Source organism: Struthio camelus, chromosome 12, assembly GCF_040807025.1.
Source record: "Struthio camelus isolate bStrCam1 chromosome 12, bStrCam1.hap1, whole genome shotgun sequence".
NCBI classification, from domain to species: Eukaryota; Metazoa; Chordata; class Aves; order Struthioniformes; family Struthionidae; genus Struthio; species Struthio camelus.
The window spans coordinates 21,602,685-21,622,157 of record NC_090953.1 but is presented as its reverse complement, the minus strand read 5'-3'; the positions used below and the strand labels follow the sequence as shown (position 1 = coordinate 21,622,157).

Here is a 19,473-nt window from a genome sequence, read left to right as displayed (position 1 = left end):
GCTTCCTGTCTAGAGAAACAATATAATAGTTAAGTGTAAGCTTAAAGAAATGCCAGTGCTTAAGTACCCCACTGAATTAGAGCATAGCCCAAGAAGATGAGAAATAGGTTCCGTTCCTTGATCTGCCACTGCCTAAATTGGTCACCTTGCCTCCTTAAGCTTCAGATTTTACCCCTCTGTGAAACGGGATGAGGATCCTTCCTTAACTCACAGGGCAAGTACCTGTCATTAATATTCAGACTTGGTTTCAGATTCTTGAAGAAGAGCTTTTCTATTATATCATTTTCCTGTTTTGGACAGCACTTGGACTAAAGATGTGAGAGCAGTTTGAACTCTATATGCTATAAAGTCTGTGACGGCTGGGTGTGGTGCCATCACCTGGAATATACAGTGCTTTTAGCCTTTATAGTAGAGGTGAAAAATAGTACAAGAGGTTGGTTCAAAGTAAAATCCTTGGTTTGAACCTCTGAGAACTTCAGGACAGTTTATACTTGACTCAACCTCCAAATTTAGCTGCTCGGGAGCATCAAAGACAAACCTTTCAGTGTAAGAGCCTATAAAATTGAATGGAAAAGGAAGAAAGGGGAAGACTACAAATGAAAAAGATATAACAAAGAAATAGCGAGCAGAGAAAAACAAATAGGAACAAGGAGAAGTAGAAAGCTGATCAGATCTGCATGTGAGCAACCGGACTCATTTCAGGAGTGGAACCCTGGGCTGTATTAGGCTCTTGCTTTTGTCTCTGTTTACAAATATGATACAAGTATGTTACAGTGCTGATGGGGTGCATTATACATGCCTAAACACTTTCAAGGAAAACACGTATGTTCTCTGTACAACAGCTCTCTTCCAGGAATTTGATGAAAGGGACAGATACTCCTGAAATGAATGAGAAAACAGCACAAATGTCATTCCAATTCATCCCCAGGATTACAGTCCCTTAACAGTTTCCTAGGGGCACTAGGAACTGCATCAGGCAGTTGCATCAGGCAACTTCAGCAGAGGATCTGTCCTGCCACAATTGTTCAGAGACTCTGAACAGAGAAGGACTCACAATGATTAAGGTTTCGCTGTGAAGGCTGAGCCTTTGCTACCAGAGAGAGGGGGAAATTATCTTGATGCTGCTGCCCCACAACGGCAGATGGTATAAATCCACATGCCGACACCAAGCTCTGTGTTCAGTAACCCTTTGTTATTGCAGCATCTGCACGTGCTAGTTTCTGAGACTGATCCTACACAGACCCTGCAGAGGAAAAATCAAACCTGAAACTGATAGACCAGCTGTGGAAGAACCCTGTCACTGAATCCAGCTGAGTTACAGTCTCTGCAGTTACAGTCACGTCATAGGCCCTCTCCTTAACTGACCATGTTGCTCCGTCTTGATGACCGCAGGATCACATGCACATGTCTTCTCTGTACACATACCCACTTCTACACACACCACACACAATTTCAAATTACACTGTCATTTTCCTCAAACCCAGCTAGTAGATTATTATTTAGTATGGAGGAGGGAAAGGAGTTGACATGTCTGACAACATTTGAATGCTGTCCTGTTCACTCATCTGCCGAGCTGAAGCTCCTAATTATCTAGACTTACTGTTTTATGGAGGTCTCAGGTGTCTTCAAGACCTTAATAAATCAAGGCTCACTTTGCATTTGCTTCGGAGACAGGCTGAGCAGGTGTTGAATTGTGAATGCTATTATTTTGTTCTTGGCTCTCTATTTGCCCTCTGCAACCAAGCTCTTGGCCAGGGATTGCCTTTTGTGATGTTCATACGGCACAGTAAAGAAAAGTCTTGACCTAGATCATCTCTGTATGCTACCACAATATCAGTGTGACTGCAGTACTTTTAAATAGATCAGGTTTTTCCCTTGTAACATCTTTTAAAAACTGATGTTAAACACATGTGCATTCATAAAGTATTCTGATTAGAGTTGGAATACCCATATAGATACAAAGAATGTGGAGCTCCAGAACACAGACAGACACACAGAAACATGCTCTAAATAACCATTCCAAGGAGACAGTTTCTCTACTAATCAAACAGATGGCATGCTTTGCTCCAGATTATCCTACAAAAGATGTAGGAAATAACCCACAATCTCATCCTGCATGTACAGGAGAACAATAACAATCATTTTCCATGAAGAGCTAAGGTGTCCTGTGTGCAAAGTAAATACCAGTGCATGGGAGAACTCTGCATGGGTGTGAAAACTCTGGAAGGATTAGAAGCACTTGTGACTCTCAAAGATTGCATTACAATTCTGTACACACAATTGCAAAACCCAAATCTGGTGATTTGAACAAAAGGTGAAAGTAGTATATTTCAAACAGAGATTTAAGTAGAAGTATTTGTAGGAGAATCCAGGCTAGAAATACAAACACTTCTCTTTCATAATAACACTTACCCATCATCACGGAGCAGGAAATGAGCATTTTTGAAATTCAATCCATTAAAGCACTATGCCTTAAAAGCCTCTCAAAGCTCAATCTAAATAATCAGAGAACTAAGGATTCTGTAATTACATGTAAGAGTTTTACCCAGATTTACATTCTTTACTGCAGCACTGTGTTAAGACACATTCAGAATTCCTGGGTTTTTGTTACTTTGCTTACTCAGACAAACTCTATTGATTTCAATGAGTTTTGGGCACACATAAATACCGATTTAAAAGCCGTGAAAGGCCCCTGATCTTTAATTTAAATTAATTTAGCAAATCTGATTTGTTTTCCTGTGCTTCAGTTCTGAAAAATTTTCCAGTTCTAGCTCAAGCAGAGGTAGTAAACGCACCTTGGAAAAACTAAGCTTCCTAGAAAAAAAGTCATACCTTTTTCTCTAAAACAGATGATTAGTCAGGAACCTTCCTTTGACTCCAGTGAAGGTAAAGAAGCCCTCAGTACTCTGGCTAGAGAAACGGGCAGTAACTCTCAGCTTCCACTGCAACTCCAGGGTCCTTGGGAGTCAGCTGTTCAGAGAAAGGGACCCAACAGCCCAGGGTGAGAAGCTCAGCCTTCCCTGCCTGGTCACTTAGACAAGAGGCAGCCAGTTGCCGTTTTCAGTCAACTCCCCACAGTGCTGCGATGGCAGACTGGGACGCGTTCCCGAGTCCTTCCGGTTGTCTGCAGCTTAAGTTATTTCTGCCATCATGACATCAAAGGGTATCATCACTACTCGATAACCAAAGGATGCTAGCTGCTTTTGGACGAGCGCAACTACAGTGACTAGTCCTTCGCCCCAAGGAAGCCGCTCTCTCAGATGAAGGTCTGGGAGCGGATACAACCGAAAAGCAGCAGCTGAACATGGCGTCGGCAGGCACTAGCACCCCGGCCCTCGCTCAGACGCCCTGAAGAAGGCAGCGGGGCCCCGGCCGTGAGCGCTGGGCCCTCGGGCGGCCGGGCTGCGGCAGCGGCGGTGCCTCAGGCAGCCCGCGGCCTGCGGGCCTGCCGCCGCCGCAGGGGCCTGCGCGGGCGCCTGGGAGCCGGCCCGGGCCGCTAGCCCGGCGCCTGAGGCGAGGGAGGCAGGCGGCTGCCGCTGCCCGCCGCGCCGCGCCGCTCCGGCCGCGCCGCCAGGCGGCGGCAGCGAGGGGCGGCGCACGGAGGGAGGGAGGGAGGGAGGGAAGGAGGTGGGCACACGCTGCCGCTGCCGCGGCCGTTAGGGCCGTTAGGGCCGTTAGGGCCGTTAGGGCCGAGGAAGCCTCCTTCGCCGCGCGGTGGCGGTAGGGAGAGCTGCGCCGGCGACTGACTCTCTATGGTCGTGGCGGAGAGACGGGCTTGTCTGCGAGGCGCTCTTTGCCGTGCTCTCGGTGGTAGAAGCCGTCATCACAGCGCGACGGCGACGGCGGCGGGGAGGAAGGTGCCGCGGCCGGTACGGGCGGGGCGGGCGGCCGCGGGGAGGGCGAGGGGCGCCGGGGCCTTGCGGGCAGCTCTCGCGGTGCGAGCGGGGGGTGGGGGTTTTCTTTCCCTTCAGGCCTTCTCTCTGAGCCCGCTGGGTTTTCTCCTTGCAGGGCGTTCCTGTTAAGGCGGCTCCCCTAGAGATATGACCACGCAGGTACGTGGAAACGTGGTGTCGAGCAAGCCAAACACCACTTCGACGAGTTTTAGGCCACTCATACGTAATACTAATTATTTTCTCTTTCCAGTACGGTATTCTCTTCAAGCAAGAGCAAGGTGAGAAGACATATGTATTAAATAATCCCGGCTTCCTTGGATGATGTAAAATTGATAGTGACGGATATATTTATGATGCCTCCTGGGTTATGTTTCTATTAAGTATCAATCTGAATAACTTCAGAATACCTATGCTGTTTTTCAGTAATAACCTTAGTGAAGAGGCTCGGGCTTCACGTGTTTTGAAACAATGAAATAGGTGACAGGGCTCCCAGAGCGTGGATAGGCCCGAGGAGCAAGAGGGTCTATTGCCAACATTGCAATTTGTAATTTTGCTGTTACCAGAACCTGTGTGACCTTTTTTGGCGATTACATTCTCACGTATACCTAAATTATCCTTTCCTGGACAGGTTCAGTTTCCTGTTTCATTGTGCTAGGTACTGTGAGTAGGGTGACGTATTTTTGCTGTTGCATATGCTATGGACTTAAGCACAAAAGCTGCATGTTTTTCGGACTGGTAAGTCCAACTACAGCTGCTCTAAAGCTGCCTTATAAGTGTATAACTATAGTTACAGTGCAGATGTTTGTACTAGCAATTTTAAGATGGTAAAATAATACAAATGATTAGCTACCTAGTAGTATTTGAATTTTGTGCTCTTCGTCTTCTCTTTTTCTGGGGAAAGGGGTGTATTTTTATTTTTTAATGAAGTTCATCTTGATATAGCTTCCTGTTGGTATTAAATGCCATAAAAACCTAAGCTCTAAAAGTATTTCAAGTCTGTTGTGCAGGATGATTCCTGTGTCCTCGTCAGCTACTTCATTATATTTACAGACTTATCACTGAGTCTTAGCCCTTTTAGTCAGCCTAAGGGCCACAAAACTTACAGCTACTTAACAAGACAACATATAAAACAGTAGTATAGAACAGCTGTAACAGAGAGAATAAGGTGATAACATGGGTAGGAGATTAATCAATATGAGTAATAGCTGCGGGTTAGCCTATGTTTAAGTTGGCTTTATTTAGGACATGAGAAAATAAAGTGATCAGAAAACGCTTACGATTACAAGACAGAAATGAGCTGGGACCTGCCATAAGGCAAAGTTCAGAAAGCCATCTTAGCTGTAAACTAGATAGTGGAGATGCATTACAATTGTTTACTACTTAAAAAATATAGATACCTGTATAAGACTGATAATAAAAAAAGGTTTCCTCATTGGAATGGTGTTTCTATGGCATTTCTATGTTCATTTGGAGGTTTCCATTTACGGAATATTGCTACTGTATGTGCGTAGCAGTTCTAGTCACAGCCCATATATGTCTTTGCTTTAGGCCTATAGCTCTGTCATGTCACGATATCATTGTTCTGTCTGCTCTGAATATTACAGAGGTCTCCTACCTATAGCAGGATGTAAAAACTGGTAGTTGTCTTCCATTAAAAAAAAAAAAAAAACTACATAAGTTTTAACTTCAATGCTTACGCTCTCTTTTAGCTCATGATGATGCCATCTGGTCAGTTGCCTGGGGAAAAAATAAAAAAGATGGTTCCGAAACGGTGATCTCTGGTTCTTTGGACGATCTAGTGAAGGTCTGGAAGTGGTAAGTGCGATGTTCAGTATTGAACAGATCAACCAGTTTTAACCTTTGGAAATAGTCGGTTTTGGAGATATGGCAGTGCTGAATTTCCATAGTCCGCAAGGGCATTAGTAGTTATGTATTGGGAGAGGGGTAGTGTGGCGCACACAACTGTTCTCTTGAGCAAGCTTGTTTTTGCTGGTGCGTGCTCTCTGTTGGAGTGGCAGCATTCTGATGTGCTTTCATTTTCAAGGAACTCAAACCCTTTTAAAAATACATAGTAAGACTTAAATGTCTTTTGCCAGAGAATGGTACAACTTGATGTGTTTCTAAGTCAAAGAATTAGAAATGCAACTTCTTATGAGACTCTTAATGCATTGAGGCCATGTGCACTGTAAAAGGAATAGTGAGAATAGTGTAAAACAGGAAATATGACTTTTTTTTTTGTTTTTGCTAAAGATCCTCATACGAGTAACACTGATATGTGCTGTTGCAAATAAATTGTTCTCTCTTTTTATGGAAGCAATATTAAGCATGTAGTTCACTTTAAGCACATGAGTAGCTCTGCTGTGATATTATAAAAATGTTAGTCATTGTATTTTGTGTTGTGCTGGCAAGTTAAGTCTGTTAGGTAAGTAACTACTACTGCTGTGTAATGAAGATTTTCAGTGGGACTATTCACAAACTTAAAATGAAGCACATGATTTGTGGAAATATGGTAAACAATTGATGTGTTGTTTCCTTTCCTTAAGTACTCAGAGCAATTTGTGTATAGTTACCTTCAGTTTTCATGAGTAGTTGGATTCCCCTCTTGCTGAGCAAAATGGAGAATTGCAAGTTATCTTGTTTGTTTTGTCTGAGTTTGGAGGTAGGTTAAGTACCCCCAGCTATTCCTAACTAGGCTTTTATTTCCCTTCATCAAAAGGAATGATGAAAAACTGGATCTGCAGTGGACTTTAGAGGGTCACCAGCTGGGTGTGGTATCTGTGGATATCAGCCATACAGGTTCCATTGCAGCGTCCAGCTCCCTAGATGCCCATATTCGCCTTTGGGATTTAGAAACTGGCAAACAGATCAAGTCCATAGATGCTGGTCCTGGTAAGATACGAGTGTTAAGCTGTCTCTGTGTAACAAGTATACCCCAGTTATATACTGTACTGTATTTACTATTGAGGGTAAGTGTATGAGATGACGAGGACTTTTTTTAAGTGTTGTAATCTTTTTCCTGAGCTGCAGTTTTAATGTTGGTGATTTTTATCCACTCAAGATAAAGTAGTATCAGCCATTTTTACATCTATTTGTTTGCACTGTTTGCACATTCTTAGATACAGTTACATTTACATTTTCCTAGATACGTAAAGCAGAACTGAAACCAGCTTGCTATTACAGATATTGCTATACAGATATTTTTAAAAATGACTCAAACACATACTTGGATTGATTTGCAAAGAAAGTCTGAGCTCGCTAATTCTTTCTAGCTGTATCTGCACTGAATTGGAGCCGTGCCTGCAATGCTCATTTATGCAGTACATCCAGGCATGAGGGAGCAAGTCAAAATAAAGCAAAGCTGAAATCTAGATCAACATTGCATCCTCCAAGCTGGCATTCAGGGCCTAAAATCTTACTGAAAATACTTCACTGGTCCACTGACAATCCCCAATTTTGACAACAATTTTGCAGTCTTCTAGATTATTAATACTAAGCATATAGAAAAATCTGTAAATTACGTAGTGCTAGATAAATCCATTACACTGCTCTAAAATTTTTTTTCTGTAATTAAATTGCAAGGAATTTTGATCCATGTTGCATCCCTATATCTGCATGTTCCCCCTGCATCTGTTGTGCTTTGCTAACTGTTAGTGTTGCCTTAATGTATAAACAGATGCATGCAGAACTGCTGTTATTGGTTGAGAATTAGAAAAAATATTCAACTAACTGAGTTTTTCTTTTTAATATAGTTGATGCTTGGTCTCTGGCTTTTTCACCTGATTCCCAGTACCTTGCAACAGGAAGTCATGTGGGAAAAGTAAATATTTTTGGCGTTGAAACAGGAAAAAAAGAATATTCTCTGGACACCAGAGGAAAGTTCATCCTTAGCATTGCATATGTAAGAAGCACAACGGGTCGGATCTCTTATATGGAATTGTTATTGTCATAAAATGTTGTAAATCTTTATTTGTATTTTTTATTTTTTCTCCATCCATCGGTTTGTCTCTACATGCTTTGGCAGTTGCAAATTCAAACTGCATGACGTTCCCCAATGAATATATGGAAAATATTCTTTGATCTCGCTTATTCACGTATTGCGAACAAGCAAGCTTAAGTCTGCAGGGTTTTTGGAGCCCGAGTATCATACACTGATCGTATTTGTGACAAATTGCCAAGGAAGTGTGCATCTGTGTGTGGGGTGGTACCTAGCATAAATTCAAACAGTTGCTAAATGTGTGTTTTGTCTGTTTTAATACAGAGTCCAGATGGAAAATATTTAGCCAGTGGAGCAATAGATGGCATTATCAATATTTTTGATATCGCAACTGGAAAACTTCTGCATACGCTAGAAGGTAATGGTTTGCTTCTTTGCAATGCTCAAGTTCTGACTTCGTTCCTAAGCACAATTAAAATGTGTAACATAAGTCAGAATAAGTTAAAACAGCCATGGCATAAATGAGTTGATGTTTCTGTCTTTTAAACAATATTCAGTTATTTACCTAGCACGCTCTAATACTAAAAATATTAGAGGCAAACTGTAAACTCAGGCTTGTATCACGAATGCCTACCTGAAAAGATATAGCCAATAATGCTGAACTAAATTTTTAAATTGCAGTTCCCTCTTGTATTGCAGTGCAGTACAAGTGAATGAAGATAAGCTGAATTTGTGCTGCCACATCTTTTTTTTTTTTTTTTTTTTTCTCTTCACTGTGGTATCAGATTTATAGGAACTTATTCCTGTTACTAGAAAGGAACTGAACATCTTACATTGTAAAAGACTTGCATTTTTCTAACAGATAAACAGGCTTTTAATGTTTGTGCAGTTTCTCTCCAGTCCTGTAATGTAATTACAAGACCCCTGCAACTTAAAATGTTATAAAATCATACTAGAAAATATGATATTGATCATATTAGAAAGCACTATGATGTCAGAAAACTGTCATATATTTCCCTACTTGAGTTCTAATTAGGACACCCAGCTGAAAAAATAGGATATTCTTGTGTTGCACTCAACATGCCTTAACATCAGAAGTTCGAGGTTACTCTAAATTTCCATTGTATGTTGTGTGAAGAAGCCTGTAGAGGCACAGAGAGAAAGACTCTTTAGCTAAAGGTTCCTTTCTTTCAACAGGGAATGCAGTTCTGATGTAACTCTTTCTTACTGTCATTAGTAAGAAACGGCTGTGTTCTAAGCCATATATAATTTTAATTTTTAGGTCATGCGATGCCTATTCGTTCACTGACATTTTCTCCAGATTCTCAGTTACTTGTAACTGCTTCAGATGACGGCTATATCAAAATCTATGATGTGTAAGTTGTCATTTTCTAAGACATGCTGACAGGAAAACTCACTATTCAGAGAGGCTGTTATTTTAACAGCATCTCAAAACTGCTCTCTGTAATTCCCTTCAGCTTTTGTAGTTCTATCTAATAAATCATCTTAGGATTTCATGCTTTCGCATTTAAACTATAGATTTTCCTTTTTAAAGTGCATATGTGCCTCGCTTAACAGCCTGAACTTGAAAACTGATGACAGTCCTCATAATTGGCTCTGTAGGCAACAGGCTAATTATTTTTTGCACCTGCCCTGAGCGTTTGTGTTTACCTATCTTAAAAATCTGTTCTGCACCCAAGGAATGTTTTTGTTCACAATCTGTTTCTCTTGCACTGTTCCGAAACTCGGAGGACCAAGGAGGGAAAAGCGCTGCTTCAGTGATCTTCACTCCCTTAAATCTGCATTACTGTCCCTTCTTCATGGAAAGTATTCAGGTCAAACTGCTTTGTGCATCTATGAATCTCTTTAGTCACCTCTTTTTATGTTAACTATTTGAAGTGGAAAGATAGAATCTACTGCAAAAGCACCAGTCAGTTTGGATGAACAAATGTCCAGAAGTCACCTTCTGTGACCTTCCAACCATTTTCGACTGCACTAACTAGTTTATTTCTGTTACTTCTTCCCTCGGATTCACAAACCCAACGTTAATGTTAGAACTCTGTGTTTTCTAAACTTGTGTTTTCCACAGACAACATGCAAACTTGGCTGGCACATTAAGTGGTCATGGATCCTGGGTATTAAATGTAGCATTTTGTCCTGATGATACCCATTTTGTTTCCAGGTACTGAGGATTTTAACTTCTTTGTTTATACATGCTGAAAAAAGAAATTTAATTTCCTATTTATAAGGGGAGATAGATGGATAAATAAATGCATACAAATTGTGATGGAATCTGTAACGGAATAGCAAACGTTACAGGCTGGCTTTTGTCTTTCAGTGTAGCGTAATGTGATACTATAACATGCTATTCGCTACAAATTGTGTAAGTCATCCCTTTGCAGCGTAGTTCCTAACCTAAGAGAAGGGTAATCTTGATTCTGAGTGTCTGAAAAAGTGCCGTTAATTTAACAAATAATACAACCTAATGTACTAGTACGTGTGACTCTAGGAAAACTTTACTGTTGCTAACTCTTAAAATATCACAGGCAGTTGGGGGACCTACTAAATGTAACAGGAGAACTCACTTCAGAGAATTTTCTGGCTAAAACTGGAGTCCTCATTTATTTTCATGTTGCTGATACTGAAACAGTAAATGTATTTTAAGTGTAACTGGAACCTAGTTAAAGATGCACTCCTTTGCTGCTTTATCCCTGTATTTGATGGGTGAGAGGGTCTCCTGTGTACTGCATGAGATCTTTAACCTCTGCACTAAACAGTAGTTATCTATTAATTTAGATATTGGGGGTTTTTTTTCAGTTCATCTGATAAAAGTGTAAAAGTTTGGGATGCTGGAACAAGAACCTGTGTTCACACTTTCTTTGACCACCAAGATCAGGTATAGCACCAACTTAAAATTGTCATGTCTGCTGTTGCATTACCTGTATCGCTATTAGCATGAAAAGTTGTTCAATTGCGCTCATTTGTGCTTAAAATTTGTGCTGTAGCTTTGGAGTTGGACTTTAGCTTGCTTCAATAACGTCTTAAAAGTTGTTAGTAATTATTAGGCACTTTCCAAGAGTGCCTGTTGATCTCTTCCCCGTTTCTACAGGCCCAAACAAGGGTGATCCTGAGTGGCCAAAGGGATTCATTCTTACCAGCCTGTATTCCTAAGTTTTGTCTATGGCCTTGTTTACTCTTGTCACATGCAGAGTGTGTGCATGTGTAAGGGGGGGAAATACTTTTGTAAAAGGACTGAGCTATTTAAAAAGATGCTTGAAAGCCTCCTTGAAACTTGGGGACATTTTATTCCTTAAATGTCTGTCCTACCCTATTTTATTTTTGCTGAATGGTAGCGATCTTTGAGGAAAGAGGAAGTTGGTCATCTACCATGTTAATTGCTTTCCAAATGTTAGGTGTTAAAATAGTCTTGTTCAATTTTTTTTGACTGGATTGGAGGGAAAGACTTAACACAGCAAATTCTTTCAGATTTTATTCAGGCTCTTTCTTCCCTGGTTCTTGTGTGCTGGTGACCTTCTTTTCAGTTATCTACCGCTTTGGGGGTTTTGATAATGAAGTATAAAGCAGAATTGGATTTCCGGCGTTGCTTTAGGAGTTGTCTGTATTCTCATGAATCTGTGGGAGGCAGAGATGTGTCACCTTTTGGAAGGCTGGTCTTTAGGAGTACTAATGAAAAACAGTGCGTGAGTTCCCCCAAACATGCTATTATGAATATAGCTGTTCTGCAATCTCATATTAATACAGCCTTTATTCCTCTTGATGTTGCTCTGGTGATGAGGGTCACTTAACATATGATAGTTACATAAACTCTGAAAGTCACAGGACTGACCAAATTTCTTTATCAGAGCCATCTACATATCAGTGCAAAACCTAATTAACCCAAGGATAAGTGTAGTCACCCTTCAGCAGTCTGTCACGATATACCTCTTCAGTCAGCATGGAAATTATTTCCTCTTTACACTATTTTCAGCAATGAAGACAGGGTGGGTAAGAGTGAAAATGGCTGATACATGCAATTCTGGGCAAGTATGTTTCAGATGATACCATCTAAGGATACTTGGAACAGTGCTATTGTCCACAGAAGTGGAACGCACAAATTTGTTGGGCAACTAGATGGCAGTGTCTTACTGTGGTTCATCAACCCCATTTGCTGTTGAAGCGGGAAGCTTTTACTCTCGAACCAACTGTTGTAGGGTAACTTTTAAATCCTCCTCCCTCTTCTGCTTGTTGCTGTTGTTTAGTATGACTTATTTGCTACAAAGGCAAAAACAGTTTTTTGTTTCCAGTATCTCCTCTCCCTAACCTTTTTTCTGTCTTATTTGCAGGTGTGGGGAGTGAAATACAATGGAAGTGGTTCCAAAATTGTATCTGTTGGAGATGACCAAGAAATCCATATTTATGACTGTCCCGTTTAAATGACCTCAGACCTTTTGGTTAAACTGGCTGCTCTTAAGAATATTGCAGTCCTTGTATGTTGTTGTTTATAAATAGTTATTTTTTAAATACAAAGCATTTTAGTAATGCTGATCTGAATTCTGAGCTGAAAAAGTCTGATGTTTATATGTAATCTTGGTTTGTTTAGCATGAGAGAAAGCTTTTTCTAAATAAAAGTAATTATGGATGCAAGTAACTTGTATATTAGTGGAATATGTACTCATGGGTGAAGTAACAGCTCAGTTAAGTCTACCACTGGCATTTCTCTCCTGACTTGTATAAATAGACTGGAGTTGGAAATTGTTGAGCAAGTTTAACAGAAGCTTAGTTTAGGAAAAAGTGAGTGGGGCCATCTGTATGCACTGGAAGTGATAGCCCTCCCTCAGCCTGAGGATAGGGATGGGGTCATTCAAGTTGAACACCTGTTCAGCAATTGTATGGTGACATGGCTCATTAATCATAGTTTAAATTTTGATGCCGGTTAGCTGCTTTCCCTTGGGGGCAGGGGAAAGCAAGTTTGCAACTGACTTAACACAAACCTAGTATTTTAGGAGCCATAAGAGAAAGAAACTTTAGTATAAATGTTCTACTACAGCATAGTGTAATATAGCAGGGAACATACTGCATGCAGTTTTGTGTTGTGTTATCACCATTAAGGCTTAAATCAAAGCCCTAGGAGGGGCAGAAGAACACCCTCTAGGAAAAGGACATGGAGTTTGAGTTTCTGAAATGTTAAGATTTTACTCACAGTATTACTATGTATGTACAATTAAGAGTAATGAAGTAATATATTATAACTGAGAAGTTAGACACTATCCTTCTACTCTATAAGTAGAGATACCCTACCCTATTCAGGTCCTAATGAAGGAATGAATGTTCCTTTAGTGCAATGAAAGAGGAGATCAGGAAGAATAGTTAAGCAAATACTGGAGCATCACAAAATCCTTTCTTTGAAAGGCAAGACAGAAGACAGGCTTAAAATTGAATGTGGAAGACAATGGCGAAATCTAGGCTTAGCTAAACGCAGGCTCTAGAGTAGAGAAGAAAGAGCATGATAAAACGTGAAGAATGCAGTTTATTAGAAGTCACTTCTGCTATCTTTTATTCTATGAAATTAATTTTCCAGTATGAAAATATTTACATAAGACACTCCACTTAGCCTTTATGAATATTGCAAGTCTTATATAAATAGCATAGGTGAAATAAATTGAGAACCTTTACAGCAAAGATGTATACCAACTCAGTTGGTTCTCAGCTGTGTAACATTTGTTTCATATATAAAGACTACAAGAACACAATATAAATTAGTTACAAAAAAAGAAAAGGATACTGACAGCGCAGCAACTCAATTTGCTGAACACAAAACCCACAAGCAGTGGCTATTACAGCCATGCAGTTTTCATTGTGAAAATGTAAATTTTCGATGACATACATTCCACCTTGCTTTAAGATGTCTGACATTGTACTCCTGTTCTTGGACCCTCTTCATCTTCTTCATATGCTTCCCCCCCACTGTTACGGTAGGTTTGCTCACTTGGATCAAAATCTTCCAGGTCTACCTGGTCCATCTCATCTGTAATCATTACATCTTCTCGCGGAGGAAGCAGAGTCTCCAACAAACACAGTTTCTCCCTTGGAAGCCAGTAATGCTCTGGGAACTGGACCTACAATGATTTTTTTTAAAATGAACAGGTACTCCTCCTAACAGATTCCTCCTGCTACAGAGGAGGGGATAGTCAACTTACCAAAAATTGTATAATTAGACTGCCTTTGTCCATTGGAGATTTGTAGATAGGCATCCCTTCATTGTGGATGCACTTCAAGTCACCATGTTTTATCACTTCACCTACACATAGACAAGAACTGTAAGTGATCTTAAGTGACAGATGTTTCATAACCATAGAAAGATTTTCAAAAGCAGTGTTCCTACAGCATGTAAGGGATACTCCTAAGCAAACCAAGAGAAACCATCAGATGGGGGAAAAAAACCCTAGAAGCATGCCATAAAGAATTAACGCTATACAAAATCAACCCATTAAGGATTTAAGTTAAAGTTTCCTCTCCTATAAAAGAACTAGTTTCTCTTAGCACAGCCTACAGGCTGAACTAATGATCTAGTACAGGTTAGGTTTCTGGCCCCTTGAGTTTTTCCCCCTGTCCTTCCACCACCTGAGGTAGGTTTATCAAGACCTATCTAGAGCTTTATGCATGTAAAGCTTGCATTCAGCTAAAGCTTGCAAATTAAGCTATAATTCTGCATGCAAAATGGTTCAGAAGGAATGAAAAGAACGATTAAGAGTCAAATGAATTAATTGACTTTAAATACAGCTTGCATTTGTTGTGGTAACTGGTTTAAAAAGTGTCCAGGCACAATGAAACAACAGGTAGTCTGTATAGCATCAGAACTCATAAGACCTACCTGGTCTAGATGTTACTACAAGGACTCTGTTATCAAGCGTTTCAATGGTCTTCCTGAAGCCACATAAAGCCTCCGAGAGTTGAATTCTCATTTTTGTAATTAAGTCATGCCCTCGCCTCTGGAAGACACTGTGATCCTTCTGATCAAGCACAATTATAACATCTCCAGGCTCCAGATCAGGCTCCTGATCACCTTCTCCATGAAATACTATCTTCTGACCATCTTTCATACCTGGGAAGAACAACAAGTCTTATTTTCTACAGAACTATTAGAGTATAGCTACGGACACGTAGTAAGCATACAGTTCTTACCTTTATCAACATGAACTTCTATAATCTTTTTCTCTCTTACAACCTTACAGCCGTTGCAGTTGTCACACCTGTCCTTCGGATTTATTCTTTCACCTTGGCCTTTGCATTCTGGACACACAGTTTGTATTTGTTGTACCATACCAGGTCCAATCTGCTGAACTATAATTTGCATTCCTCTTCCTTTACACACAGGGCACTTTTCTACAGCCCCTCTCTTTCCACCATAACCTTCGACAGAAAAGAGTTAAATCTTATCTCAGTCTCAGGGGGAAAAGCAAAACAACAAAAGCATTCATTCAATAATCATCAGGCTAGAATTCATTGGGAGCCACAGCTCTTAGCGTCAAGAGAACCTTTGACATGGCTTCTGCCGAAATCACTGTACATTTCCAGTTGCACTGGAAATGTAGTTTCCACCACAAAACATGCCCCACAATTTAGAGAGTCTCAACAAGCAAAATAAGTCTAATTTTTATTTTATGCACTGTATTTCATTTGCTTCCCCCACCCTCATCCAGGGCATCTTGGCTTCAAGGAACTATCAGCATACTGACTTTACTTCTTCAAAGCCAGATATTCCATTAACATTTTGGAAAGAATGCGCTCACTAAAAATCTAATACAGTACTAAGATACAAGACCTCATTAAGATTTACCTCAGTGAAGACTAGTCATTGTAGATACTCAATAGTTGTAAAGTAAGTTACAGAGCATAAGCAAAACTTCTACCTACAGCAATTCAAAAAGAAGGCTTTATCAAAACAGCTGCTATTAAACCTACAAATTAAGATGCTCTTAATTATCTTTCCCAGGGAGGTCAAATCTGCCATTAGAATAGCTTTGCACTAGGATGTTAAGAAATAGCCTTGTTCTTGGATAAGTACTGGCAAAAAGCAGCCCAAAGGATACCTAGATTCCTCCACAACCACTCAGAAAGCCACACTTTGTATCCTCCTTCCACTGCATGCATACATATATAGGTATATAATATATATAAAGGGGGTAAAGAGTGTTTGAGAGCACTACTTGTTATTTTACCTTCGCATTTGGAACAAATTACATTCTTTTGCAGTGCCAGCTTCCTTGTGATACCATTATATAAGTCTTCAAGAGATACACCTAACTGGTGCACAACATTCTTGCCTTAAAAGAAAAAAATAAATTAATTCCGGTTCAGCTATTATGAGGACCAATGCTTATTTTAAAGTTTCTATGCTTGCTCATACATGCAGTCTCACTGAAGAAATGTAAAGTTCATTCCAAACTTTGAGCAGAGCTCAGCCCCTTAAAAACATGGGCAGTTCCATCAGCTTCCACAGAGCTGCACCCACTTACATCAGAACATAAAATTTAGCTATAATTAAGCAAAGCATCGGTAAAGCCACCTGAGCCCTCCTTTTGGTCTAAGTTTATAAGCTTAACTGAAACAGCAAGATATAAGGACACTACCAGCTTCAGTTCTAGTCAATTTAGAAGTTGCTACAAAGTGGCACGGAAATATATAGGTAGGCATAACAGCATGACTTTAAAAGATTTTACAGCAATTTACCACTTGCTCTTTTAGCAAAGATGGAAGATGGAAAAATAAATCATACTGTGCTTTTGGCAGCACTCTGTACTTATTTTCACATTTTTACATGTGAATTTCCCCCAAATGCTTTCATGAGGTATAACATTACTTAAGTTTAAGTTGATGGTGTCCTTTGAAGCGAGCTGCCCACAGCATACGAGCAAGTGAGGTAGATATGGAAAGAAGGTAACTTAAAACGTCTAGTTCAACTGCTCCAGCCATCTCTTGAACAATAGCCTTCCCCCTCCCCTCCAGATTACCCATAACCATTTTAACAAAAAAAACAAGAAAAGAAAAGAGCGGATCAGAAAGATTGCTATGGCTGTATCATGTTATCATCTATTTCATTAGAATCTTATTACTATAGCAACTAAAATAACAGCTTACTTGATCTATTGTTGCAACTAATAATATCCATACTATGTGCACTTAGCAGAACAGCAGTACCATAGCACATGTGTTCACGTTCAAGTGCATGGTTAGAGTTTCTAGAACTTGTTTAGAACTGTGTACCTCTTCTCTCTCTATTCATTCGGCCTCCACCACCAAAGAACATGTCAAAGATGTCCATGGGTGAAGAGAAGCTGCCGCCACTCAGGCCTCCTTCTTTAATAGCCTGCTCCCCACCCTGGTCATAGAGGTCCCTTTTCTTTGGGTCCGACAGAACTTCATATGCCTGGGATATGAGTTTAAACTAAAAAGAAAAAAGAAGCTCTGAACAACTATGACCAAGAGGAAAAATAACCCTCTTATATGCAACTGAATCTTCAGGTTGAGCTGCTACAATATTTTCTTGTAGCATTTGTCCTTTTCTTTTTCCAAGAAGCTCCCTAAACAAATATGTAACAGACTAATAGTATACTTTTGTCCAGGAGGACCACCCCTTCTCTCCCCCCCCCCACCCACCCACACATAAGTGAAATGAATTCAGAGTCTTGTCCAACTTACAAGCATATGCAAACTATAGCTCTAATCATTTTGCTAGTTGCAGCCATTACGCAGCTCGAGTAAGTCCCTTTAGGAAGGGATACAGTACTACCCCTGCAGTCTTGGGGGGGGGGGAGGGGTCCCCAGATGCTCACTGGCCACAGCAGTACAGTACTACTCATTCTAGGGCTACACAGGATCCTTTATGGCAGCTCAGCTGCTATATCCAGCTAGCACTAGAAGATTTGACCTTAAGTGACCAGATACTAGTGTTGACTACTCATTGCACATAGAAGGAAGCGATATAAATTAAAATATCAGCTTCATCCAAAACTTCACAGGCATTTCTTGTAACAGCTATCAAGGTTTTCCTCCTACTACTAAAGTAACTAATTCTATTCTGAACATGATGTGCTTATGACTGGGAAAAGTGGCAAATAAGCCTAAACTGAAAGCTGCAAAGGTTACTTTACATGATGTTACTATTTAACTAGCTTGAATCTTGTAAATTAGTGTACCAGATACACAAGTGCTGAGTTTCTGCTCCTACATTAAAGTATTTTCACAGAAGTTACAAGTAACTATGTAAGCCCATCATTCAAGTGTGATTCTCTAGTTCTCCAATTACGGTGTTCCTTTATCCTCTTGGGCAACACGTGGAGGCAAGCGGCTCTTCTGATCAAGTCGGGTTTTTTTTGGGGGGGAGGGGCTGCAAACAGTTCAGCGACATACTGCCCAGTGGTTTCCTCTGAACTGTTACCTTGTATACCTGCATTAGCAATTTCCCTGAAAAGTTTCATCCTCCTCAGGAGCACAGCTCTACCCAGCGCAACCCCAGCACGCACAGCGGCCCAGGCAGCTGGCTCCAGCACTGACCTTCACAGCATCTGATACGGCATACGGGCCATCAGGACACTGGTAATCGTCTCATCTTTGCCTGCTTTAACAGGCATCGCTACTATGAATGAACCCCCTTTAGCGGCTATAAGCTAGGAAAAGGCCAGTAAAAGCTGTATTTAAAAAAAAAAAGGAACTAACGCTTCCACTTTTCCACTTCTCCTTCAGGCCACCATGCCCTCCTGCCGCAGCTGGGCCACCAGGCCTACTGCCAAGCTCCGGTGTTTATTACAGCCTTTGGAGAGCCGGAATCTTCACTTAATTACACCATGCTGCAATAAGAGCGTCCCATCCACCCTTCAGGTGTAAGGCAAGAGTTTAAACAAAACCGTCGGGGAGCAGAGGGCAGGTGCGTGCAGGACCCGCGGGCCCCCTGCAGGCACCGCGGCGTGAGCTCCCGCCTGCTCCGCCAGCAGTCGCCCATCTTGAGGCCGGCGGCCGGCTCGGCGCCGCCAGGTGGTGCCGCTGCGGCCGCGGCCGGGCCCGCTCGCCCGCCCCGGCCCGCCGCCTACCCGCTCGCCCTCGCTGGGGTTCTTGTCGGGGTGATACTTCAGCGCCAGTTTGCGGTAGGCGCGCTTGATCTCCTCCGAGGAGGCGCTGGGCTTCACCTGCAGGATGTCGTAGTACTCCGTCTCCTTCACCATGGTGCCTGCGGCAGGGCGCCGACGCGTTAGAACCGCCGCCGCGGGCGGGCGCGCAACCCCCGGCCGCCCCCCAACGGCCAGGCGCGGCGCGCGGCCCGCTCCCCTCCCCTCCCCTCGTCCGCCGCCCAGGCGCGGCCCCGGCCCGCGGCCCCCTTACCGCCGCCGTCCCGCACCCCCAGCGCAGCTCACTCGGAAATCGGCCTCGCCCCGCCTCTTCCCCGGCTTTTATACCGGCTCCGGCCGAATCTTCTGGAATGACGCCGCCCTACGTCACCGCTCTGGAACGGTCTAGAATTTCCCCCGCGTGACGTCACCGCCCGGTAAGCGGAGGGAAGGGGCGGGGTTTCGCGGCGCGGCGGTGCTGACGTCGGAGGCGTCGCGCTGCTCTGCTGCCGGCTGTAGTTCCCTCCTCCAACCCCCCCCCGCC

The 19,473-nt window shown here is 41.9% G+C and overlaps 3 protein-coding genes and 1 long non-coding RNA gene across 4 annotated transcripts in view; 2 read left to right on the top strand and 2 right to left on the bottom strand.

Annotated features, from left to right (window-relative positions):
• LOC138068900 (uncharacterized) overlaps positions 1-3,326 on the bottom strand; it is a 50,069-nt gene extending 46,743 nt beyond the window's left edge. Inside the window, exon 1 of the long non-coding RNA XR_011143754.1 lies at positions 2,833-3,326. This is a non-coding gene — a long non-coding RNA (uncharacterized lncRNA). The remainder of the gene's footprint in view (positions 1-2,832) is intronic.
• Positions 3,327-3,616: 290 nt separating this feature from the next.
• SKIC8 (SKI8 subunit of superkiller complex) lies at positions 3,617-12,471 on the top strand. The gene is made up of 11 exons (XM_068958098.1): positions 3,617-3,869; positions 4,009-4,052; positions 4,144-4,171; positions 5,603-5,708; positions 6,610-6,782; positions 7,643-7,791; positions 8,152-8,245; positions 9,110-9,203; positions 9,917-10,009; positions 10,645-10,723; positions 12,171-12,471. Exons 2-11 carry the CDS (start codon positions 4,041-4,043, stop codon positions 12,258-12,260), a joined length of 918 nt encoding a protein of 305 aa, XP_068814199.1. The 5' UTR covers positions 3,617-3,869; positions 4,009-4,040; the 3' UTR covers positions 12,261-12,471.
• An 865-nt stretch (positions 12,472-13,336) lies between these two features.
• On the bottom strand, positions 13,337-19,358 carry DNAJA4 (DnaJ heat shock protein family (Hsp40) member A4). Its single transcript, XM_068958095.1, has 8 exons — positions 19,204-19,358; positions 18,915-19,051; positions 17,092-17,272; positions 16,047-16,151; positions 15,010-15,237; positions 14,699-14,929; positions 14,025-14,125; positions 13,337-13,943 (listed from the first exon to the last, which is right to left on the bottom strand). Exons 2-8 carry the CDS (start codon positions 19,044-19,046, stop codon positions 13,725-13,727), a joined length of 1,197 nt encoding a protein of 398 aa, XP_068814196.1. The 5' UTR covers positions 19,047-19,051; positions 19,204-19,358; the 3' UTR covers positions 13,337-13,724.
• The window catches only part of ACSBG1 (acyl-CoA synthetase bubblegum family member 1), a 45,269-nt gene continuing 45,071 nt past the window's right edge, over positions 19,276-19,473 (top strand). The window contains exon 1 of the mRNA XM_068958094.1: positions 19,276-19,366. The gene's annotated coding sequence lies outside the window, so the exon portion shown is untranslated. The remainder of the gene's footprint in view (positions 19,367-19,473) is intronic.

Bases quoted from the DNA above. Each gene is read 5' to 3' on its own strand.
- SKIC8 (XM_068958098.1), top strand. The intron at 7,792-8,151 runs GTAAGAAGCACA...GTTTTAATACAG, and splicing joins TCATCCTTAGCATTGCATAT to AGTCCAGATGGAAAATATTT. The intron at 10,724-12,170 runs GTATAGCACCAA...TCTTATTTGCAG, and splicing joins TCTTTGACCACCAAGATCAG to GTGTGGGGAGTGAAATACAA.
- DNAJA4 (XM_068958095.1), bottom strand. From the start codon at position 19,046: ATGGTGAAGGAGACGGAGTACTACGACATCCTGCAGGTGAAGCCCAGC. The intron at 16,152-17,091 runs GTACACAGTTCT...TTTTCTTTTAAG, and splicing joins AATGAATAGAGAGAGAAGAG to GCAAGAATGTTGTGCACCAG. The intron at 15,238-16,046 runs GTAAAATAACAA...TTTCTGTCGAAG, and splicing joins AATTTGTTCCAAATGCGAAG to GTTATGGTGGAAAGAGAGGG.